Below are 26,535 nucleotides of genomic sequence, written 5' to 3'. Positions count from 1 at the left end.
TCATATGGCTATGTGGCTTTTGGAAGGCAGGGAACAAAGAATGAAAAACTGGTCCAATGCTCAAGGGGTTAATACATCATGTAAATTTATTGCTGTGCTAAAATGTCACCTTTTTTTAATTTTAAAAATCTATTTAGCTATGATTTTAATTCTTGGTGAGACAAATCCAGGTAGTGGGTGTGTCTAGAAATTAGCCATGGGTTCTTGCCATGTAAAGGCCATAAAAATATCAAAGCTGGCTGTTCTGATTCCTAAAGTCACAATACAGTGTCCTCACTGCGCAGCAATGAAAGTGTTAATGTCACTGTATCTCAGACCTTCTATTCTGTGCACCGTATCCCATAGGCTGTGTGTGGAGAGAGAGTTGGAAGGTTCTCTAGTGCCTAGGTAGGGCTGGCACCACCCCTTCTCTAGAGCAGATTTCAGCAAGGAGATCTGACTACCCTGTGGATTAAAAAGAACCATTGACTTGAATGGAGCCACGGAATGTGATTTGCGGGCAATAATAGGACATGTTTTATCTTTGAACGGAAATATGGAAACGGAATGCATACGGAGTACCTTCCGTTGTTTTTGTGGACCCATTGAAGTGAATGGTTCCGCATGCGGACTGCAAACGGAATCCGCAAAAACGGAAACGTTCATGTGCAGGAGAGGCCTTAGGACTCATTCACACGACCAAGGTTTGGTTCCGCATCTGAGCCGCATTTTTTGCGGCTCGGGTGCAGACCCATTCACTTCAATGGGGCCGCAAAAGATGCGGACAGCACTCTGTGTGCTGTCCACATCCGTTGCTCCGTTCCATGGCCCCGCTAAAATTATGAGTCTGGTCCTATTCTTGTCCATTTTGCTGACAAGAAAAGGCATTTCTAGAAAGGGCCGTGCGTTCCGCAAATTGCGGAAGGCACACGGGCGGCATCCATGTTTTGCGGACCGCAAAACACGGCACGGCCGTGTGAACAAGCCCTTAGACTGAAGTATGTGTACGCCAGGGACAGGTCTTTGACTAAAATTGTGTATTATATTTTGAAGCGATGATATGTTGCTCAGAAATACTTATTAGCACTGAGCTGCTTACATGGTATTATATTCTGAAATTTGGCTTTGTTACAAGATAAATGAATCCTCCACACGTTCATCAAAATGTAATTAATCCCATGGCTGCGGAGAGATTTATAGTAATGTAGGCCAAGAATATCTCTCTTTAGTAAATGAATCCTGCAAATAAACAATTTCACTGCAGCATCTGAAGGGTTAAATGACCAGGTTCAGCGTCCTCTCTCATCTCGGTCATTGTGGTGCATTATACAGCTGGCACTAGCGCAGCCGTCTGCTCCATACAGTTCCTTACAAGTACGTGATAAAGCGCGAAGGGGTTAAGACTCAACGAAGTAGAGCCCAAACAGGCCCTAAAAGAAACCACATTTCAGCTTGATGCAGCTATAAAGGCTTTGTGCCGGACTCAGGCCACTTACTATAAATGGGTTAATAAACCGGACTTAGTTTCCGTCATAACGGATCCGTTCTGCTTGCCCATAGACTTCTATTATGGCGGATCAAAACGGAATGCCTCTTTAAAGGCTTCCGTTTTCGATTCCGTCTTATGGATTCCGTTATTTTCCATTATAACCATGTTATAACGGTGATGTGAACCCCGCCTAAATTATTGGCCCTTATGCTTCCTAGGCAGAAGATTTAATCAGGTTCATAACACTGAACTTAGACTTGGTCACACTACCTCACACGTGTCCAGAATTTATGATGTATTTTATGACTTTTACACTAGATTGCATGGCCGACAATCTACACAGACTCCATAATCAGTAGTAGCTGTTTTTTAGTGAATTGTCCCTTCTGCAAATATCCCAAACCTCAAGAAACTCTCTTAAATGTCCGGTTACACAGGAAGAAATCAAGGACGTGATTAAACAGGTGAAGCCCCAGGCCAAGAAGGGCTTTGAGCCCTGTTAGGGCTCATGCACACAAACATATTTTCTTTCCGTGTCCGTTCCGTTTTTTTTGCGGACCGTATGCAAAACCATTCATTTCAACGGGTCTGCAAAAAAACGGAAGTTACTCCGTGTGCATTCCATTTCCATATGTCCGTATTTTCGTTCTGCAAAAAAACAGAACATGTCCTATTATTGTCTATTGTTCTATTAGGGGGCAGCTGTTCCGTTCCACAAAATACGGAATGCACACGGACGTCATCCACATTTTTTTGTGGACCGCAAAATACATATGGTCGTGTGCATGAGCCCTTATAAGAAGTTTGCCTGTACTAATACCTAATATAGGATCTGTTTGTAAACAGACTTTCTAGATTCAATAGCAACAGTGATTCCAACCTGACCCTCCCTGCTAATTATCGTCCCATATCCTTCCATAACTAAGCTATTTACTTCTGTCCTAGCCTGACATCCCAATGTGCTTCTTCCTGTTTTGGTGCATAAATACCAGGTCATATTTTCCCCAGGTAGACAATCCCCAGACAATATTAGGAACGTTTTGGATATCATTCAATGGACCACACCATTTAACTATCTTAGCTTTTGATATAAAAAATAACTGTTATCTATTTAGAGTTTTAGATAAAATGGGCTTTTCATGCCCTTTTATAGAGTCTCTAAGGCCTCATTTAGCAGGACTTGCGCTGACGTCACCGCTCTCACCACAATTACGTCATCAAAGGTCCTTTTGCAGGTCAAGAAGGAAGACTATGCCGGCTGTGCGAACAAGTGGATGAGGTGAGTTAATTTATTTTTTAACCCCTCAATCGACATTTTAGTAAGCATTCTGTATTAAGAATGCTATTATTTTCCCTAAGAACCAGGTTAGAAGGGAAAATAATAAAATCTACAGAACACCTAACCCAAACCCGAACTTCAGTGAAGAAATCCAGGTTCGGGTCTGGGTACCACATTCAGTTTTATATCACTCGCGTGCAAAACGCATTGCACCCGCGCGATAAAAACTGAACAACGCAACGCTGTCGCAGTCAAAACTGACTGAAATTGTATGCGGGATGCATCCGGAGCAAATCCAGGATGTCCGTGTGAAAGAGGCCTAAAGGTTTGATATTGTGGACCATGAGCTTATCCAAAGGTTCCTTCCTAATCTCCGCTGGCTGCGGCACCAGGCAAGGATGCCCTTTATCTCTGGATCTTTTTGCATTAGCGATGGAGCCCTTTGCTATTCACACCTGTAATAATCATAATTTAGTTGGGCTTTAGATTGCTCCTACAACATATAAGGTTAGATTATTTGCCGACGACCTCTTGGTGACACTCTTTGGGCCTATGATTTATGTACCAAACCTGTTTCGCACCTTATACAATTCTCTGGGCTAAAACTTAAAGGGGTTGTCCGGGTTCAGAGCTGAAAATAAGTGTATGTCCGGGTTCAACTCTGAACCCGGACAACCCCTTTAATAGAGAAAAGTCTGAAGTTGTGTTTTGTAATACTCTCCAGCAGACTCAGAAACTGATAGAACACAACTTTGGGTTTCAGAGGGCCTCCAATAAGCTCTCTTAATTGGTAAACTTAACCAATTCTCTTGTTACTCTTTATACTGCAAACTACTCTGAGCTTTACAAATCTATTCATGAAGATTTAAAGAGATGGGATGTTCCTCATATCATGAATAGGTAGAATACATACAGTTAACCTCTTACTGTACTTGCGCTGTACATGAATGGTGCAAGTCAGGGTTTTAAGGATGGAGCCTATCGGGAGCTAAGCGGTTATACACAGCAGACACCTGGTGACAGAGTCTGTGATCGGCGATAATGCTGACCACTGACTTTAACCCCTCAGTTGCCATTGTCAGTTGTGACCACGGAATCTGAGCTGTCTCCCGGGGACTGAACAGCTCCCTCACGCCGAGATCGAGGGTGCCATTTTGTTGCTATGGCAGTCTTGGGCCTTCTGAACACTTTGAGACCTGCCATTGCAAAGTTCCTATTGAGGAATAAATAGAAGCATAATGAAACTCCCATAGGCTGCAATGTTAAATCATTGCAGTCTGAGAGAGAACCGATCAGACCATAGAGGACTTTAAAAAAAAAAAATGTTAACACTTAATTTTAAAAAGTTTTTAAAAATATTAATTCAAATCATCCCCTTTCCAAATTTAAAATAAACAATAAAAAATATAAACATCATTAGCATCCCCATCCCAAATTGCCTGCACTATTTAAATCTAAAATCAACGTTCATTTTTTCGACACTTCACCTCCCAAAAAAAGTTGAATAAAAAGTGATCAAAAAAGTTACACACTCCAAAATAGTATTAATAAGAACTACAGATTGCCCCAAAAAATACAAGCCCTCAACAGCACCGTGTACTTAAATATAAAAAAAAGTTGTGAGGATCAGAATGTGGCAGTGCAAAGAAAAAAAGGTTTTTTTCATAGTTTTTATTTTAAAAAAAATATTAAAACCTATGAAAATGTGGTATCACATGGCATGTAACTGAGCTTACCATGATTTGTACTAAGCTGTATTTTGGCATGAGCCTCTGTAGTAATGTTTTTCCCTGGGTAAAGAAACGGGTAGGATTTGTTGTTGAAGACTTGCTTTCTTACATAGTAATAAACCATTGAATGCCATAAATGCAAAATCAAAACAGTTTTTGTTTTTTCTTTCCTATTACCTTTGATTACAACTGTACTTCTAAATATACAATTCTCCAGTTCATCTCTTTTATCATTGTTCTCCCTTTGACTTTGCAGACCTCTGACGGTTAAAGAACAATTATGGCCAGCTCTGCTCGGGACCATTTACTTTTTGTTCGAAGGCGCAACCCTCAGCTTCGGTATACGTTAAGTCCAGAAAATCTTCAAAGTTTTGCATCTCAAAACACAATGACTGAGAACTTGAACTTTCAGCGGGCCAACAGTGACACTGACTTGGTGACTTCCGACAGTCGATCCAGTCTGACCGCGAGCATGTATGAATATGTATTGGGGCACTCTCAGGAACTTATCATCTTCTGGGATATAAAAGAAGAAGTGGATCCCACCGATTGGATTGGGCTTTATCACATTGGTAAGTGCGTTAGTGAACTTGTTGTTGAAAAAAAAGAAAACTTAGAAAAATTGAATAAAGGGTTGAAGGGGTTGCAGAGCCACAGAAATGCCACTCAACTTAATGTTCCCCTGATGCTCCTGTACAGTGCCCCCCCCCCCCCCCCCCCCCCACTTCTCTCCTTCTCAGTTCCTCTGAACCCCCTCAGTCAACCACTGGCCGTGCCGGTGACCTGCGTATGCAACTGAGCTTGCATTTCCGATGTGTCAAAATGGGACCAGAAACTAGTGGGAACTGGGTGAGCTTTGTAAAGGGTTCAGCAGGGGATTGGTAAAGTGAGTCTCCATTATATTGTTATTATTATTTTGATCTAAGATCTTTAGAAAAGTTTAGAAAAAGTTTAAGAAAAAGAAAATCTGCGTCCAGACAACCCATTTGATTGCCTTATTAGGTCTGAATTAATAAGGGCTAGAGATGGCCTTGCGGTTCGCCCGGCGGTCGTTTCGCAGTGAACTTTGCTTGTTCACGATTCGCTGAACATGCGAAAATATGGCAATATTGGCACGCGCCATATTTTTTTGCATAACGCCAAACTTTGACCCATGACACATCCATCAGGTGATACAGGACAGCTAATTGAGACGTTTCAGCACATGGACATACCCCCTACCTTATAAATAAACCCGATCTGGCCGCCATTTTACATTCAGTCTTTTGCCAGTGCAGGGAGAGGTTGCTGTGTGGAGCAGGGGCAGGCTGTTAGGGACACCAAACGCTAGCTGATAGGGCCACAAAAGTCCTTTTAAGGACTGGTATAGGTTGCTATCTATAGATGTGGCATACTGAGGGGTGTAATATACTTATAATATATTTTCTAACATAGAAAGTATATTATAGTGCAGGCATGCTCAACCTGCGGCCCTCCAGCTGTTGCAAAACTACAACTCCCATCATTCCTGGACAGCCTACAGCTATCAGCCTACAGCAGGACATGGTGGAAGTTGTAGTTTTACAACAGCTGGAGGACCGCAGGTTGAGCATCCCTGTTATAATGCATTTGTATTGTGCAGCAGTTGTGTGCGGTTCTGCTGCGATACTGCAGCTATACAGAGGGACAAACGCTATTGGAACAACTAATTGCAATAGGTATGAGATACCAGTTGCCCCCCCAAAAAACTGATTGAGGCAGGGGTGTGATATACCTATAATATTATTTCTATATAGTGCATTTGTATTGTGCAGCATTTTTGTGCGGTTCTGCTGAGATACCGCAGCTATACAGAGGGACAAACGCTATTGGAACAACTAATTGCAACTAGTGTGATATACCTGTTGCCCCAAAATAAACTGATTAAGGGGTTTGATATACCTGCTTCCAGCAAATACTCATTAAGTGGTTCTATATACCTGCTTCCACAAAAACTGCTCTTCTATAGGGACTTTGTCACAGGGTCATTTTGAAAATGACAGGCAGAGGAAGAGGCAGGACATTCAGCAGGGGTTTTAGGGGTCGGGCAGGCTCACCAGGCCGGAGCCTAAGTGGAAAGTTCGAGAAGGTGCGTTCGATTATGTCAAAGGATGCACCAGAGTTGGTTGAGTGGCTCACTCAGCCTTCCGCTTCTGCACCCTTCTCATCCTCTGCATCAGCACCCTCTTCACTCTATGCTGTAAAATTGGTATCCAATGACCGTCTAATATACCTCCAGCCACACAATCACTTGATCTTTTCTGTACGTTGAATAAATAATTTTTGGGGCCTGTACTCCACTGGCCTGCAGTAAAATTGATATCAGATGACCGTCTAATATACCTCCAGCCACATAATCACTTGGTGTTTTCTGTCCGGTGAATGAATAATTTTTGGGGCCTGTAGTCCACTGGCCTGCAGTAAAATTGATATCCATTGACCATCTAATATACCTCCGGCCACATAATCACTTGATCTTTTATGTACAGTGAATGCATAATTTTTTGGGCCTGTAATCTAACTGACCAACAGTAAAATTGTTATACAGTGACCTCCTAATGTACCTCCAGCCACATTATCAATTGTTCTTTTCTGTACGGTGAATTAATAATTTTCACGTGTTTTTTTCTGTCCGGCGAATGCCTAATGTTTGGGGCCCATACTCCCGTGGCCTAAAATAAAAAATCTCTAGGCTCCAGCAGGGCACATTTTTCAGAGCTTCCCTTTAAGACGCATAAAAATGTCCCCTGCTTTAGAATACATATTTTTTGTTGGAATTTTTGCCATTGATCTCCCTCTGGTATGTCACTGTCCATGTTGTGGGACTATTTGTTTACCTCTAGTAAGTATTTGGTGGCTGCAAATATGACCTGAAGGTTTTTCAGGTTCACCTGCCATTAAGGTGAATGGGGCCCACCGTGAACTTGCGGCTCGCAAACATTTGATCGCGTTTGCGAACCGCCCCGGCCGATGTTCGTCCATCACTAATAAGGGCTCATGCACATGGACATATTTTCTTTGTCTCCGTTCCGGTTTTTTTGCGGACCGTATGCGGAACCATTCATTTCAACGGGTCCGCATTCCGTTTCCCTATGTCTGTTTTTCCGTTCCACAAAAAAATAGAATATGTCCTATTATTGTACGCATTACAGACAAGGATAGTACTGTTCTATGAAGGGCCAGTCGTTCCGTTCCACAAAATACGGAATGCACACGTATTTTTTCTGGATCCGTTTTTTGCGGATCGCAAAATACATACGGTCGTGTGCATGAGCCCTAAAGGGAGTCTCTTTGATAGCTGAAGCAGAGAACTATCTTCAATGTGGCACTTGCAACACGCTCAACCCCCACTGATTTGAATACCTCTAAAGTTTATGGACACCTGCAGGGCAATTTTTTTATCATTGCATTTTACTAATTTTGGGCAACAAATATTTTTTTCAATTGGTCTTTATTTAAAATTTTCGGCAGTTTTTGTGATACATGGGATTAAAAGTCAGTCTGAGTTCCATCAGCAGAGGCTCATGAAAAGCCTCATCTCTGATCTCCTGACCTCAAACATTCATTTTCTCATTTAAGCCATATTCTTATCAGTTTCATAAGGCCCCTTTCACACAGGCGAGTATTCCGCGCGGATGCGATGCGTGAGTAGAACGCATTGCACCCGCACTGAATACCGACCCATTCATTTCTATGGGGCTGTTCACATGAGCGGTGATTTTCAGGCATCACTTGTGCGTTGCGTGAAAATCACAGCAAGCTCTATAGGCACCATAGAAGTGAATGGGGTTGCGTGAAAATCACAAGCATCCGCAAGCAAGTGCGGATGCGGTGCGATTTTCACGCACGGTTGCTAGGAGACGATCGGGATGGAGACCCGATCATTATTATTTTCCCTTATAACAGTTATAAGGGAAAATAATAGCATTCTGAATACAGAATGCATAGTAAAATAGCGCTGGAGGGGTTAAAAAAATAATAATTTAACTCACCCCAATCCCGAGCTTCTGTGAAGAAGTTCGGGTTTGGGTACCAAACATGCGCGATTTTTCTCACGCGAGTGCAAAACACATTACAATGTTTTGCACTCGCGCGGAAAAATCGTGCGTGTTCCCGCAACGCACCCGCACATTTTCCCGCAACGCCTAAGGCCTCTTTCAGACGGGCGTTGCGGGAAAAGGTGCGGGTGCGTTGCGGGAACACGCGCGATTTTTCCGCGCGAGTGCAGAACATTGTAATGCGTTTTGCACTCACGTGAGAAAAATCGCGCATGTTTGGTACCCAAACCCGAACTTCTTCACAGAAGTTCGGGCTTGGAATCAGGGTTGTGGTTATAAGGGAAAATAATAGCATTCTGAATACAGAATGCATAGTAAAATAGCGCTGGAGGGGTTAAAAAAAATTAAAAAAAATTTAACTCGCCTTAGTCCACTTGATCGCGCAGGCCGGCATCTCCTTCTGTCTCCTTTGCTGAACAGGACCTGTGGTGACGTCACTCCGGTCATCACATGATCCATCACCATGGTGATGGATCATGTGATGGATCATGTGATGGATCATGTGATGGATCATGTGATGGATCATGTGATGGATCATGTGATGGATCATGTGATGGATCATGTGATGGATCATGTGATGGATCATGTGATGGATCATGTGATGGATCATGTGATGGATCATGTGATGACCGGAGTGACGTCACCACAGGTCCTGTTCAGCAAAGAAGGAGACAGACGAGATGCCGGCAGCGCAAGCAAGTGGATTAAGGTGAGTTAAATTATTTATTTTTTTAACCCCTCCAGTGCTATTTGACTATGCATTCTGTATTCAGAATGCTATTATTTTCCCTTATAACCATGTTATAAGGGAAAATATTAATGATCGGGTCTCCATCCCGATCATCTCCTAGCAACCGTGCTTGAAAATCGCACCGCATCCGCACTTGCTTGCGGATGCTTGCGATTTTCACATAACCCCATTCACTTCTATGGGGCCTGCGTTGTGTGAAAAACGCACAATATAGAGCTTGCTGCTATTTTCACGCAACGCACAAGTGATGCGTGAAAATCACCGCTCATGTGAACAGCCCCATAGAAATGATTGGGTCTGTATTCAGTGCGGGTGCAATGCGTTCAACTCACGCATCGCATCCGCGCGGAATACTCGCCCGTGTGAAAGGGGCCCAAGAGTTTACCTATAATGAGTGTTATGATGTCAGGAGATCAGAGATAAGGCTTCACACGATCCGGCACTCAGGAAACCGTGATGCGGACAATAATAGGACATGTTCTATTTTTTGGTGGAACGGAAATACGGACATACGGAAACTGAATGCACACAGAGTAACTTCCGTTAGTTTTTTTTGCGGACCTATTAAAGTGAATGGTTTTGCATACAGTCCGCAAAAAATACGAAACGGACACGGAAAGAAAATACGTTTGTGTGCATGAGCCCTTATCCTTTGACCCAATACTTCTGTCTAGAGAAGCTCCTCCAGTTTTCCTACTCCACCCTCCTCCTGGAGTGAGAGTGCGACTTTTTAGAAAAGTTGCAATGATGAATCAGGAGTGAAAATCATTAACATAACTAACCACACCCACTTTTTCACCCATATTACAAAACTGGAGTGAGTGGTGTAAAGCTTTGTGCAAATGCATGTAAAAACTCCCAATTTTTTGCGCAAGCGCTTACACTTTGCACGATCCAGTGCAAAAAAAGTTGCAAAAGGACTGTTTTGCCACTTTTTTGATGCCAGATTTCTGGAGTGAAAGTATGATAAATCAGGGCCATATTCTCTAACTAACAGAGCAATGTCACAGCACAGAGGCAGATTTACTAATAGTGTCGTACTTTGCACTAAGAATACGAATCACAGTCTCAACATTAAACACATTTACTATTCTGGTGCGTAGACCTTTGTAAATTTGGAGTATCTTAAATCCTGCACCAGACTTGTGCTGGAATTCCGTTCGTGCCCAGAAGTTTGTCAAAAACGCCGAAAAAACTGCCTAGTCTTAGTTTACGCCACCTATACGTTGCACCAAAATTTTGGTGCACAGAGCTGCATTTAGGCCACGCCCCCTTCTGTGAAGCCACACCCCCTTGTCAGACTAGGCATAAAATGCTTAGAAAAGAGAGTAAAACGGTTAATGTAATGCAAAGCAGGCACACCAGAATAGATGCTCCCGAATTGTTATGACGAGGGGGATGCACGTAGCTGGTAGACATGTCAGGAGAGATGACCTGTCCCCTTTACATGTGTGTCCATGTTATGTTCTATATAAACCCTCTGTTTGTGGCTGATTTATAGATTGTTGTTGTACTTGAGGCAATGTTATTATTGTCCATGTATTCATTGGTTAGTAACATCCATTAAGCTTATGGCAGGAGGTTGACTTATTCTTATGGGTCATACATTTTACTGCAACATTTGAAAAAATTGTATTTGACATCTAGCACAAAGGATGTTGCCCAGAGGTGCAGAAGGCAGAATACAGTGAAGTACTCCTCCCGCTGGAAGTCTGAGGTTTGCTGCTGCTTGGATAAGAGCCGGTGCATCCCCTAAGTGATTTATTATATATACAGTCCACTGGGCACACATAGACTGACTAGATCAGACTCAGTCTTCTCTACTTCTATTCAGATCATTTGATTACAAAATAAGTGTAAGTGCAGTGCTGTAAGTGGTAGTGCGGTATGATTTTACATGCACAGCTGGTATAAACTGCAATAACATACAGCCAGTGTAAATGAATCAGCTTCTGTAATATCTATAAGGTGGTAAACTCCCAATCCCAAATATACAGTTTATGTACAGCTGCCTTCTGGGTAGGGTAGAAAATCGCTATTATACAGTAGGTTCACTGGAACTAAATTGATAATATTTATCCGAATTCTAATATCGAAAACTTTGTGCAGTCCAAATTTGTAAGAGTTTTTATTAGAACCCTTTATTAGAACCCTTCATAAGCTTGAAGTCTGAATGTAGTGATAAAACAATGTATTTTTTATTTTTAATACCTTGAAGACTGCTACCGTACATGTATGATTGAAGTTGTGCCTTCAGAGATGTCACCCGCTCTGGAGAGAGTGCCATAGCTGCCAGTTGCCTGCTGTTTCACACAGCAGACACCTGGGCCTAATGTCTGCGATCGGTGATAATGTCTACATTTGGTCCTTATACACAGACTAATGTTACAGGCAATTATCGGGAATGAACTAAACATTACCAATAGTTACCTGATTGTCAACAGAGATGAAGCTGCATTTACATGCAATAACCATATGGCCCCTTTCAGACGAGTGAGTTTTCCACACTCCGGAGTCGCAGCGTGATTATGCGGAAGCTCCCGTCCTGACCCCCCAGCACTGACGGGGTTGCATAGCTTTATATTGATTTATGATGCTATGTAACACTTACAGTTCTGGAATGTATTGTGTCAGTGTTATCCAATACATTCCATACCTCTAAGGGTAACATAGCATCATAAATCAATATAATGCTATGCGACCACGTCAGTTTTGGGAGGTGAGGACCGGAGCTTCCGCATAGTCACGCTGCAAGTCCTATGTGTGGAACTCACTCATCTGAATAGGGCCTAAGTATGCGAATGAGCTGCTGTGGACTCTAGTCCCCTTACAGAATCATTGTTTCTTGGCAGCACAGACCAGTTTAAACAGGAGATCTGCTTCCCAGAAACATTGATTTTAGGAGCAGGCCAAAAGATACAATCCCTCGGCATTGGCTTGTTAGTCAGTTGATTGCTGCCACCTTTACTTGGACCATCTTACTGCTCCCAATAGAGCCTGCCACAGTGTAAGGATGCTGGTAAAATGACTGTACACTGCAATACAGAAGTATTGCAGTGTATAGTACAAGTGACACCAGTGCACAGTAATGTGCAGCCCCACCTCCATAGGAACACACTGAATCTCCCATAGGCTGCAATGGTAATTTGTCTGATGATCACATGTTCATGTCCCCTAGGGGGACTTAACAAAAGTGTAAAAAAATAAATAAAATTAAAAACCATATACCGTATATTTATATAATAATCATAGGTATCGCCGTGTTCCAAAATGCCTGTACTATTTGTAACAGAGGTTGCTGTGCGCCTCTGTTCCCCTGCTTACCGCCACGGTCCCGGGCACCGTGTTCAGCGTTGATCTGCTGCCAGTGTTTCCTTTCAGCCCTGGTCACAGCATGCTTGCTGCTTGTTTCCTGCAGCATTTCCTTAAGAGCCGTCACGTGTCACTTCCTGTGTTTTATGGGTTGGATCATGTGACCTCGCCAACCAATCCTAGCCCTCCTGCACATATATAAGTGTCTCAGCCCCCTTCCCAAATGCCTCATTGTCAAGGGAATTTGTAGAACTACAGGTAACAGCACACTGCTAGTCAATTGCACAACGATATAAGAAAATACTGAATAAAAAAAAAAATAGCTGCTTGGTGGCCATACTTACTGCAAGGGCAGTTAGAAGCTCTTTGCACATATAGTTGATCAAAAATATGTTGGGCCCATCTACCGGATGACAAGGTGGCTTCTAATCAGATGGGGCCTACTCTAACATGCCTCTCCTGGGCTTACAGCCTACAATCTGGGCAAAGTAGCACCCAGCTATATCCTACACATGCCTCTCCCAGGCTGTCAGCCTGCAATATGGGCAAAGTAGAATACAGCTGTACAATATATCTAATTAAAAGCACATGGTAAACGGGCGGTGGTGCACGGTTCAAACTCACTGAAGGTGCCACGGAACGGAGCAACGGATGCGGACAGCACAGAGTGCTGTCCGCATCTTTTGCGGACCCATTGAAATGAATGGTTCCATATACGGACCGTATGCGGAACGCAGAAAATAGCCCGTATACGGAACTCAAAATACGTTCGTGTAAAGGAGCCCTAACTGTGTAATTGTTGTTTCAATTGGTTTTTCAGAATTAGGCTGGGTTCAGATCGCCGTTTATTTTTCATTTCTTCTGATCCGTCAGAAGAACAGAAAAATAAAAAAATAAAAAAACGGATCTTGTATTTTAAGTATCTGTTATGCATATTTGGCATCCATTTTAGCCATTTCCATATGTGATCTGTTATTTTAGATGGGGGGGGAGTCCACCGTGGCCATCACTATTATGAGGGTATGTGGATGTCACTCTTAGGGCTCATGCACATGAATGTAAGAGCTCCGTGTGCACTTCGTACTGCAGATGCGGACTTGAATAGGTTTGCGATCCGCAAGATACGGCCAAAGATGGGAAATTTCCTGTCTTTTGCGGAGCAGGGGCACATATAGTAAGCCCACAGAAAGACTACGAAGCGCTTCCGTGGGCTTTGGGTCCGGGCCTCCACACCGCGAAAGGCATTGCAAAAGATAAGACGTCCTATCTTTTGCCGTACCTTGTAGATCGCGGACCCATTCAAGTCAATGGGTCCACAGCAGAGTGCACACAGCCGGTGCCCGTGCATTGCGGACCACTATTTACGGTCCGCAGCATGGGCACAGAGCCCTTATGTTCATGTGTATGAGCTCTTTATGAGGGCATCCTGGCTGTTAATGTGGGCTCCACGATGCATTCAGAAAGCACATTATTAGCACAACTAGTGCTATCTTGAAAATACTGTCAGTATGTCAATAGCGGGGGAAAACGCTTCAGTTTTGTCCCCATTCATTGTCAATAGGGACAAAACTGAACTGAAGGGATCGGAGTCGCCAGAATGGATTCTGTTCCATTGTGTTCCCATGACGCACACAAAGGCGATGCAAGCAGCATTTTCGAGTGCGTCCTGGGATGCAGAGCAAGACGGATCCGTCCTGACTCTCAGACACAAAAGAAAACATATCCGTCCCCCATTAACTTACAATGGTTTTAGAGACGGATCCGTCTTGGCCATCTTAGAGATAATACAACCAGATCCGTTCATAACGGATGCAGTCAGTTGTATTATCATGACGGAAAAGTTTTTGCTGATCCATGACAAATCCATAAAAAACGGTGGTGTGAAAGTAGCCTTAGGGCTCATGCACATGACCGTATGTATTTTGCGGTCCACAAAAAACGGACGTGTACATTCCGTATTTTGCGGAACAGCTGGCCTGTAATAGAACAGTACTATCCTTGTCAGTAATGCGGACAATAATAGGACATGTTCTATTTTTTTGGGCATACAGACATACGGAAACGGAATGCAGACACAGTAACTTCAGTTGTTTTTTTTTTGCAGACCCATTGAAATGAAGGGTTCCGCATACGGTCCGCAAAAAAACACGGAACGGACACAGAAAAAAAATACGTTTGTGTGCATGAGTCCTTACACTTTAAACCAAAACCAGGATTGGAGCCTCCACAGAGATAAACTCACTGATGGAAATCACTGACCGAACACTGACGTGTGAATGAGGCTTAACTTAGTTTTTGAGAACAACTGGTTATGAGTCACTTCCTTATGTCTTTAGTGCAATGTTCATCTAAAAGATTCAGACACTTAAGGAAATGAGCCATAGCATCCTGGAATTCCATGGGGGACATTAAAGGAATCAGCCGCCACACTTAGAATTTACCGTTTAAGAAGGAATTATCTGTGTCATACGTGCATGGTTAAAGTGTCAGCTGACAATGTGAATACAGGACAAGAAAAACTAAATATAGAAAAGAGCATCGGTGCCTCCGTGCTGGGTCTCCACAGATTGAACATGAACTCTGAAAATGTTGGGGGGGATTTATCAAAACTGGTGTAAAGTAGAACTGGCTTAGTTGCCCATAGCAACCAATCAGATTCCACCTTTCATTTTTGACAGCTTCTTTGGAAAATTAAAGGTGGACTCTGATTGGTTGCTATGGGCAACTAAGCCAGTTTTCCTTTACACCAGTTTGATAAATGTCCCCCGTTGTGTTCAGTGCAATCTACTTTATGAGGGTCATTTATCACGCTTGTCTGTTTTTTAGAGTGTGATTAGGTTGTGTTCACATCTCCTAGATATGGCTGCCTTATTCGGTGCAAAAACTATTGCATGCAACTGTATTTGTCCAGCTGAAACCCGACATTTATGCTGGAAATCGGACGGATCACATTGCAGTCAATGTAGAGGATCCAGCAGGCTGCTCTGTGTCGGGACATCCTGACGGATCTCAGAACGGAGATGTGAACGAAGCCTTAGACCGGCGTGGTGGATTGGCCTGTCAGTACTGTGCATAGTATTTATAAAGAGTGGCACAGCAGGTGATGAGTTAAAGGGGTTGTCTCATCACAGACAATGGGGGTATATCGCTAGGATATGCCCCCATTGTCTTATAGAGAAGTGGGACCTGCATCTCATAAATGGAGCCAGCAAAGTCCCAGAGGGCGAATTCCTGCTGTTGGGCCCATAGAAGTGAATGGGAGCGGTGGTCTTGTGCGGTGCACTCCCATTCACTTCTATGGGGAGCGCACTTGGTGGTGGCCAGACTGGAGCCATCAGGCCTAGTTCACACAAACTTTTTTTTTTGCGAGTGTACGGGCCATTTTTTTGTGTTCCGTATACGGTACCATTCATTTCAATGGTTCCGCCAAAAAAACTGAATGTACTCCGTATGCATTCCGTTTCTGTATTTCGGCTTTTCCGTTCCGTTGAAAGATAGAACATGTCCTATTATTGCCCGCAAATCACGTTCCATGGCTTCATTCAAGTTAATGGGTCCGCAAAAAAAACTGAACACATACGGAAATGCATCCGTATGTCTTCCGTATCCGTTCCGTTTTTTGCAGAACCATCTATTGAAAATGTTGTGCCCAGCCCAATTTTTTCTATGTAATTACTGTATACTGTATATGCCATACAGAAGAACGGAAAAACGGAACAGAAACGGAAACACAACGGAAATAAAAAATGGAACAACAGATCCGTGAAAAACGGACCGCAAAAAACTATAAAAGCCATATGTTCGTGTGAACTAGGCCTCACTTTGCTGGCCTCCGTTCACGATATAGGTGCAGGTGCCAACAGTGGGACCCACACCTATCAGACAATGGGGGGCATATCCTAGCGATATGCCCCCATTGTCTGTGATGAGACAACCTCTTTAAGCGATGCGTCTTTGTATTCGTCAGGGTGCAGGGGGATTGTGTGCAATTAAACTACTTGTTGGTTGGCTCACAAATTAGGTGCAAAAAGTGCAGCTAAAAAGTCGCATATTAGATATGAAAAGTCGCAGCCATGTGCATATGTTTATGAAAAAGCACACATCACCTGCCGATGCGACTGTTTTAACAAAATTGTCGCACAGCCAAACACTAAGTAGACAAACAGAACTACGCCACCCCCTGCAGTAAAAGTTAGAATGTTTTTGTGCCTAATTCATGTGTAAAAAGAAAAAGGCCTACATACCGTAAATAGAACAAAAAAATGCGACCAGAATTCTAAAACTGATTGTTGCCAAACAGAGCCATAGCTATAGGGGAAGCGGCTGCTTTGGGGCCCTGACCCAAAAGGGGGCCCATCCAGGAGGACTAAAAGATTGTCAGGGCCCCCTCAACAGTATTACACAATAAATTATAATCAGTGACAGTATAGACAGTGTATGAAACGGATGGAACAGCTGCCGGGCCTGGTCTGAGAGAGCGATCTTTACAAGCCACAGGAATGGGGGCGGCATGAAAGGAAGGGGTCACTAAAAAATTACTGGGGGAGGGAGGCCCCATTCAAAAATATGCTGTGGGGACCAGTCATTTCTAGCTACGCCACTGTTGCCGAATGAGGCGCAGATGCCTCCAAAACATTTGCACTTTCATTAGTAAATGCGCCTAAAAAATATAATATAGAAAAAATAGACTAGAACAGGCACAAAATAGTATAATAAATGGCTCCCAATATATGTTAGAGAGCCCCTTTAAACTGAAGGGTATCTCTGGTGGTTTTTATAAAGCTCAGGAAACATGAAGACCTAGAATCTTAGGGAATAGTAGGTAGGTTTATGTATAAATTGCATAGAAATAGCAAACAACGGAATCCATGCAATACTGTAGTAAGTGCAGCTTATGTCACCGCTATAATGATTCACAGTACAAATAGCCCCGCATGTTCCCATGCCAGAGGAAGGAACTTTGAGAGGATGGGCTATTACATCCTGTACCAGCGAGGAGGGCTGAATATGTGTCTATATGTGCTTTATCTGAGGAAATGACATAGACTAGGTGTTCACGAGAATGACTTGGTGGTGGATACAGCTGGGACATATTTATTTTAGGGCTATTTTGTGACTCCTGCTCGTGCACCCTCCTTCTGAAGAAGCAGCGCGTACACATACGGTTCCTTCACCGAACTATGCTGGAGCTTTAAGTAGGTCAGAGGCATAGACTAGTATGACCATGGGGAAGCCTGAGATCTGTGAGGAAAACTTAAGAAGACGCAGTTCAGATAATGCAGACCAAATGCTCCGGATGTTAAATGACCTCTGACCGGTTAACCCTTCACATGTGACTGGAAACATCAGAGATTTATTAATTTGTGAGGAACGCAAAGAAAAAGAGGAGTCTGGAAATATTCGGTAAGTGCATATAATCTCTCAAGCTGATATTATAGCAATAATTCTCTCTAGGGGCTTAGTCCTGGTAATATGGCAATAACTACTAAGACTCACACGGATGATTTTAGGCACGAGTATTTTTGACAGCTGGAATAGCGCATTTTTCAGAGCTGTTTTTCCTGTAAAAATACCAGAACCCTGACAGATTGTGTTATAACTCAGTAGGGTTCTCTGGGATCTGTTATACATTGGAAGTCTAAGGACCCATTTTCATGAGCAGATTATTGGGAATAAATGTTCATATGAACGCTCATTCCCAATAATTGCCCTGTGTAAGGCCTTATTCACACATCAGTCATTCACGGACAGCGCACGGATCCTTTCATTTTAATGTGCGTATTAACACATCCGTGTTTTAGCATGGACGCATGCCCTATTTTTGTCCGTGTCTATAGATCCATCCAGCCCATTATAGTCTATGGGTCTGTGAAAAAAAACAGACCCGACATGGACGCCTACCATTTATAGGAGATGCTCTGAAAATTAATTTTCAGCTGTGTAGTGTCTGTTGGACACGGATGACACACGGATCCTTCACTGAAATCTTCATGGATGAATCACCTACCCTCTTGTGGCCTCATGCACACGGCCGTTGTTTGGGTCCGCATCTGAGCCGCCGTTTTGGCGGCTCGGATGAAGACCCATTCACTTCAATGGGGCCACAAAAGATGTGGACAGCACTCCGTGTGGTGTCTGCATCCGTTGCTCCGTTCCGTGGCCCCGCAAAAAAAATAGAACATGTCCTATTCTTGTCCGTTTTGTGGACAAGAATAGGCATTTCTACTATGGCCCGCCCATTCCGTTCCGCAAATTGCGGAAGGCACACGGACGGCTTCTGTTTTTTGCAGATCCGCGGTTTGCGGACCGCCAAAAAAAAGGAACGGTCGTGTGCATGAGGCCTATCACTGATTTTACCACGGATGTGTGAATAAGGCTACATGCACACGACCGTATGTGTTTCCACAAAAAAAAGGATGACATTCCGTATGGCATCTGTTTTTTTTTTTTTTTTTGAGGATCCATTGTAATAATGCCTATCCTTGTCCGCAAACTAGAAAAAAATAGGACATGCACAATTTTTTTTTGCGGGGCAATGGAACGGACATACTGATGCGGACAGCACACGGTGTGCTGTCCGCGTTTTTTGCGGACCCGTTGAAATGAATGGGTCCGCATCCTATCCGCAAAAAAAACCCAATAAAGCTGTATGAGGACAAACAACTATACTAAACATCGGTTATACAGAAGCGATCATTGATTCTGTAGATGCAACAAACAAGCTGGCAATGATCAGGATTGAACATCTCCTGCGTATCAGCCCATGTAAGTGGGCTCTTACACTAGGGCCCCTTTCACACGGGCGAGAATTCCGTGAGGTGAACGCATTGCACCCACACTTAATCCGGACCCATTCACTTCAATGGGGCTGTGCACATGAGGGGTGATTTTCACGCATCATTTGTGCGTTCCGTGAAAATCGCAGCAGGTTCTATATTCTGCATATTTTACGCAACGTAGGCCCCATAGAAATGAATGGTTATGCGTGAAAATCGCAAGCATCCGCAAACATGCAGTGCGATTTTCACGCATGGTTGCTAGGAGATGATAGGGATGAAAGCAACCCCGGACCCCATTAAAGTGTTCCCTGTATTATTTTCCCTTATAACATGGTTATAAGGGAAAATAGTATCATTCTTAATACAGAATGCTTAATAAATTGTAGACTGAGGTGTTCAAAAATGTAAAAAAAATTACTTACCTGTTCCAATTGATTGCGCAGCCAGCATCGTCTTCTTGCTTCTTCTTTTAGGACCTGCGAAAGGACCTTTGGTGACGTAATCGCGCTCACTACGTGGTGAGCATGGTGGCAGCACCGCAGGTCCTGCTGAATGAAGATAGAAGATTTCTATCTTCATTCAGCAGGACCTTTGGTGACGTCACCACGCTCACTACGTGGTGACGTCACCGAAGGTCCTTTTCCTGCCAGGTCCTGCAATAAGAAGATGAGCCCGGCTGCGTGATCAAGTGGATGACGTGAGTTACTTTTTAATAATTTTTTTAACCCCACAATGGACCTTTTACTTAGCATTCTGAATTAAAGACCATGTTATAATGGAAAATAATAAAATATACAGAACACCGATCCCAAATCAGTGAAGTAGTCCGGGTTCGGGTCTGGATACCACAGTCAGTTTTTTATCACGCGCGTACAAAACGCATTGCATCCGCGTGATAAAAACTCAACAACGGAACACAATCGCAATCAAAACTTACTGCAATTGCGTACCTACTCGCACGATTTTCCGGCGACGCACCCGCATCCTATCCGGCCCTCACACACGACGCCTGTGTGAAAGAGGCCTAAGGCTATGGTCACACAGAGTATTTTGGGCGAGGATTTTGGCGCATCAAGAATCCCAACCAAAAAAACGCAAGCAGAGTTTTCCCATTGCTTTCAATTCCCCATAGCATGTGCTGGTTTTTTTTACCGCACCACAGAAAGAAAAGTGTCCTGTACATTCGTGACACGCATGAAAATCCTAACCGAAACCAAAACCACTTTAAAAAACACGAGGAAAAAAAAAACAGATGGGGGGAAAAAAACCGATGAGGATTCCGCATCAGGCTTTTTTCCTCACCCAAAATGTGAACGTAGCTCATGCACATGACACCGTATGTTTGGTCCGCACACAATCCACATTATGTTGCGGATCGAAGGCGGACCCATACATTTCAGTGTGACCTCAAAAGATGCGGACAGCACGCGGTGTGCTATCCGCATCTGTATGTTCGTTTTGCAGCCCCAGAAAAAAGATAGAGAATGTTCCAATACATTCATCCTATAGGCTACAAAGGGGGAGATTTATCAAAACTGGTGTAAAGTAGAACTGGCTTAGTTGCCCATAGCAACCAATCAGATTCCACCTTTCATTTTTCAGAGCTCCTTTGGGAAATGAAAGGTGGAATCTGATTGGTTGCTATGGACAACTAGGCCAGTTTTCCTTTGCACCAAAGTTCCCTCGTCCCTGCTACAATATCCAAAACTTTTGTGCTACTGATATTCTACTACTAACACAAATTTTATGATTTCTTTTCTTATTTATCACCAGTTTATTTTTGGAAAAGGGGGAACAGCACTACATTCCAACCTGTCTTAACTGAATATGTCTGACAGTCTGGCTGCCATGGAAACGTTGCCTAATGACTACAGGCACTTAGCAAACAGTCTTGCAGGTTTTCAGTTGTAGGGAGAATTGCCTTTGCTACATGGGCAGAAAAGTGACTGTCAGGCTTGGTAGACTGCAGACTACCTTGTATTTCCCTTATGCCCCATGCACACGGACTGCATCCGTATTTTGCGGATACACAATTTTTAGACCCCAAAAAGGATACGGTCGTGTGTATGAGGCCTTACAGTGATATTAAAGCTATTGTTCTAAACAATGTGGGTCATGTACTAACATTCTACGCTGGGTTTTTTGGTCTACAAAAGTTGCAAATTTTGTCTAAATGCTATTTTGTGATAAAAAATTCAAAAAGTGGGTGGAAGGACGCAGGCTGTAGCTGTGCAGCTCGACTCCATTAATCAACATATACACCCAGAAAACTGGTGCACGTTACACCAGAAATCTACTCCAGCTCCTGGCGTGGGAAAAAAAAACCTCTTTAGCAAATGACCCCTATGTATAAATAAAGCTATAGCTAGGCTTTCCGTCACCTGGGGCAGATATTCATATAGCACCCCCTAATGTAAATAAACTTACCAAGGCAAAATGGCTTCTTGGCACCTTTGCTGATACCTAGCACCTGCAGAACATTCCCTGCCAGCCCCCATAGCTATGCCCATGAGGAAAAGCTTTACTGCATTTAAAGGGGTATTCCGGTTGGTTAACATTATCCTCTATCCACAGGATAGGGGATAACTATCAGATTGGTGGGGGTTCTACCGCTGGGACTCCCACCGATCACGAGAACGGGAGCCTTGTACCCCCTGCAGCTCCCCTATAAAAACAGAGCTGGGGGCGTGGCCAGCAGCCGGCATGAGAGCACGCGTTTGAGTGCAGCTCCGATACCCCTCGTCTATCCTGCATCATCCTGACAAACTGTCGGACCCCACAACTGAGTGGACGGTGTGCAGGCGTAAGAAAAGACCCCCCACGCCGACCATGGGTCCCAACAAAGCGCAGGCTGCAGCAGAGAGGCTTAAGGAGTTCGCGCGTACAGAGGCCCAACATGGTGCCGCGGCAGCTACTCCGTCCCGCGCTGCTATTACCCGTGGCCAAGCTGCCTAACAAGTGGAGTCGGGGGATGCCGCTGAAACGGAATTCACCCTGAAGGCTGCCTACGAGCAGCTCCTGTCGGCTATCTCCTCTTGCCAGACCTCACAAACTGGGAAGATAGAGGAGGTGCGTGTGGATTTGGGCCTGCTGAGACACGACGTCCAACAGCTGAGAGACCGGGTCAAGCACACGGAGGATCGAGTGTCTGCCCTGGAGGACTTGACCAGACCTATGGTGGTTAAAGTACAGAAGCTGGAGCGCTCCGTTGGTCAGTGGCAGCAAAAATGCGATGATTTGGAAAACAGGGCCCGACGTAACAACGTCAGAATCCTGGGTCTCCCGGAAAAAGCAGATGGGGATCCCGCCACCTTCTTGGAATCATGGTTCAAAGAGCAGTTTCCTGATGCACCATTTTCTACTGCCTATGCTGTGGAGAGAGCGCATCGAGTTCCCGCCAGACCTCCCCCGCCCGGGGCCCCCCCTAGACCTCTCCTGGCGCGTCTGCTGAACTGCAAGGACAGGGATCTCATCCTCAGCCAGGCCAGGAACAAGCAGGAAGTCAGACATGACAACACACGCGTCTCATTGTTCCCGGACTTCTCTGCCGACCTTCAGAAGAGGAGAGCCAGATTCGTATCGGTCAAGCGTCGCCTCCGTGAGTTAAACCTTCAATACTCCATGGCATACCCAGTGCGGCTCCGAGTTGTCGACCGAGACAAAACCGTCTTCTTCACCGATCCTAGAGAGGCTAAGGACTGGGTTTCCAGGAAGCCAGGACGTCCCGGACCGCGCTGAGAGCATCTCCTGCAAGTATATCTCTTACCGAGACGTGGCTGATGGCCTCTCGAGCTTGCCACTATTGTCACATCAGTTTTGCTGAGACTTGCTGCTCACATGCATGTGAGATATACAGTTATTCATTACCGTTGGCAGTATAACATTACACTGTTGTAGAGGGTGGGAGCACTACCTGCATAGTTATTACACCTGAATACGCTATGCAGGTCCCCTAGTTATTAGCCACTATGTTAGTCGGCTTTGGTACCGACGATTTTATGTTCATATCGTTTTTGCTTTGTATTATGTTCGAAACTGCTCAAGTTTACTTAACTCAAGCATGGTTACACCACTTCACACTGATTACATGGGGGGGGGTGCTGGAGAGTACGGATTGTGGTCCCGGGTGCTCAATATATGCACCTTGGCTGAGCGCTCTGTCTGCTGAATTTCGGTTAGTGCACACATGGCCTCCATGAGGGTCCTGTCTTGGAATGTGCGGGGCCTAGGTGATCCTAAGAAAACAATCACTGTGTTCTCTCATATACATTCCCTTAATCCGCACATTATAGGCCTCCAGGAAACCCATCTGACTCCAGAAACGGGTAACAAGCTCAGAAAACCCTGGGTTCAACACCTCATCAATGCTTACGGTAGCTCTCAGTCCAGGGGGGTTGCTTTGTTGGTCCACAGGAGTCTTAGGTGGGAGGTCATTCACTCTGTTGTGGATCCAGAGGGACAATATATCTTCCTGTATGTGTACATCAACTGCGCCCCATTTGTAATCATTAATGTGTATAATGCTCCCCCTGCCTCCCTTTCCCTTCTGCAGGCGGTGACAGGCTTTGTGGCTCAGTTTCCCAATGCTCGCCTACTCTGTATGGGGGACTTTAACCAGGTCATGAATGAGGATATAGACAGGTTTCACACTGGGGGTAGTGGGAATAGATCTAGTCCCAATGGCACCGTTCTTTCTAGGGTCTCCTGGAGATGGGATGGATCAACATGTGAAGGGCCAGAAACCCGCAAGCGGGAGTACTCATGCTTCACCCCGGCTAGAGGTGCCCTGTCTAGAATAGACTATATGTTTGGGAATGCCCCGGTATATACTGATCTGGTGGAGATAAGTTATGGACCTCAGGGACCATCGGATCATGCCCCGCTGCTTGTGGTGCTCGCTCTATCTGATCCTGCCAGCTCGGGTTGCAAGATGCGTATTCATCCTTTCTGGCTGTCCCTCTTCGGCCTGAATGATAGGGTCTCAGATCAGCTGAGGATGTTCTTGGGGGTTCAGGGCGATTCGACAGACGCCCTGTTACTCTGGGAAACTATGAAGGCCTATCTTAGGGGATGTCTTAAATAGTCCATCTCTTATGTTAAGAAGGACTCGCAGCGCTAAGAAAACGACCTATATGCTAGATGCAAGGAAGCCGAAAAGGGAGGATCCCTCCGAGGAGAATAGGTTAGGATGGCTCTCTAGGGGAAGATTGTATATGATGGCGGGTAATCAGGCTGCCAAGTTGCTTGCACATATTGCTCGTAGCAACACTATGTCCCCCCCCAGTACTCCACATACGTGATGCTGATGGGCACGTGGCTGAGTCGGTAGATGGCATTCTGACGTGTTTCCGTAACTTTTATCAAGATTTGTATAGGTCAGCTGCAACATATACTGAGCAAGATCTGGAGGCATATCTCCAAGAGGTGTCTCATCCTCAGCTAGGAGACCTAGACAAAGGTATAATGGAGGAGGATGTCACGCTGGAGGAGATTACACGAGCGATCAGTGATCTCCCTGTAGGAAAAGCGCCAGGCCCAGATGGCATCCTGATTGAGGTCTATTCTAAATATGTAGATGTTCTGGGACCACAGTTGTTGAACTTGTACAATGCCTGTGCGTTCTTGCGGTTCCTTGTCGGACTCGATGCATGATGCCACAATAGTGGTGATTCTGAAGCCTGACAAGAACCCGTTGGATTGTGGATCTTATCGTCCAATTTCTATCCTGAACTTGGATTATAAAATCCTGACCAGAATTTTGGCTAATCGCCTAAATAAAGTGATCACATCAGTAGTCCACACAGACCAGTCCGGCTTCATCCCAGGCAGATCCACCTTCGATAATATACGGAGGGCACAGGTAATTGCACAGATTGGGCTTCTTTGGACACCACCAAGGCCTTCGACTCATTATAGTGGCCGTTCTTATTGACCGTGCTTAGGAGCTTTGGCTTTGGCCCCAGGTTCATTAAATGGATAGAGATATTATACAAGAGCCCCAACAGCCAATCTTCAACTCAATGGCAACTACTCTGACACATTCCCCCTCCACAGAGGCACAAGGCAGGGTTGTCCTCTGTCGCCTTTACTATTTGCGGTAGCGATAGAACATCTGGCCCTTAGACTTAGGCAGGACCAGGTATATGAGGGTATTAACATGGGAGGCAGGGAGGACAGAATAGGATTATATGCGGATGACCTAATACTCTTTATGTCTGACTTAGAGGTGACTCTTCCTAGAGCGATATCGATTATTGAACAGTTCAGTCACTATTCTTGGCTGCACATAAACTGGGCCAAGTCAGCCATTATGCCTCTCTGGTCTCACGATTGGCCTTCGCATCACCATAACCTGCCGGTGGTTGACTGTTTCAAATACCTAGGGGTAATAATTACGAAAGAACCACATTTGTCTTACACACTGAATATTGAGTCCCTAGAATCCGTATTTCAGGATAAGATCAAAACCTGGAGAGCCCTCCCATTGTCCATCATGGGAAGACTGAATTTAGTGAAAATGGTGTTATTACCCAAAGGTCTATACCTTCTGTCACATGCCTGCTCTCCGGTACCCCGTTTTGTTTTTTTATCGCATTCATGCCCTGATCGCCTCCTTTATTTGGGGCAAGGTTAGAAGGAAACTCTCACTCTCGGTGCTACAGAGATCGAAGATGCAGGGAGGAGCCTCCCTTCCGGACTTCTTCCTCTGATTTATAGCTAGCCAACTGCGGTTCTTGAAGCACTGGATTGTAAATGCCCCACTGCCCAATGCTGAGTTTTATCTGCATGATCATTTACGAATGAACACGCTGTGGCCTGTTCTGGAGGGCTCCAGCTCTTCACGCACACGCCTTCTGCCACTACACAGACTGGCACATCAAGCTTGGAAGGCCTCTAAGCTTAATACATATACAGATCTACCTGATGCAGTCCCCATTTGTGATATCTCTTTGTTTCCCCACTTGGCATTGTTGGAGGGGGTTGCTGATTGGAGATGCCACAGAGTTCTGACCCTGGGAGACATGTATGAGGGGGGTCAGCTGCGCTCCTTTACACAAATCCAAGAGAAATTTGAGGTACCTCGCACGCTACTCTATAGGTATCTTCAATTAAGACATGCACTGCAGGCTCAGTTTCAGG

General features: G+C 44.5%; 1 protein-coding gene across 3 annotated transcripts in view; it reads left to right on the top strand.

Annotated features, from left to right (window-relative positions):
* The window catches only part of HECW2 (HECT, C2 and WW domain containing E3 ubiquitin protein ligase 2), a 222,162-nt gene that overhangs the window by 79,923 nt on the left and 115,704 nt on the right, over positions 1 to 26,535 (top strand). For 2 of the 3 annotated variants that reach the window (XM_040427416.1, XM_040427415.1), the window contains exon 3: positions 4,734 to 5,049. In XM_040427416.1, the coding sequence (XP_040283350.1) occupies positions 4,758 to 5,049 (292 nt within the window). In that variant the 5' untranslated portion in view covers positions 4,734 to 4,757. Of the gene's footprint in view, positions 1 to 4,733; positions 5,050 to 17,715; positions 18,020 to 26,535 lie in introns of those variants that run through there. The other variant, XM_040427417.1, reaches the window with a different exon arrangement.

The sequence above is a fragment of the Bufo bufo genome, chromosome 4, assembly GCF_905171765.1.
Source record: "Bufo bufo chromosome 4, aBufBuf1.1, whole genome shotgun sequence".
NCBI lineage: Eukaryota > Metazoa > Chordata > Amphibia > Anura > Bufonidae > Bufo > Bufo bufo.
This window is presented reverse-complemented; position numbering and strand designations above follow the sequence as displayed.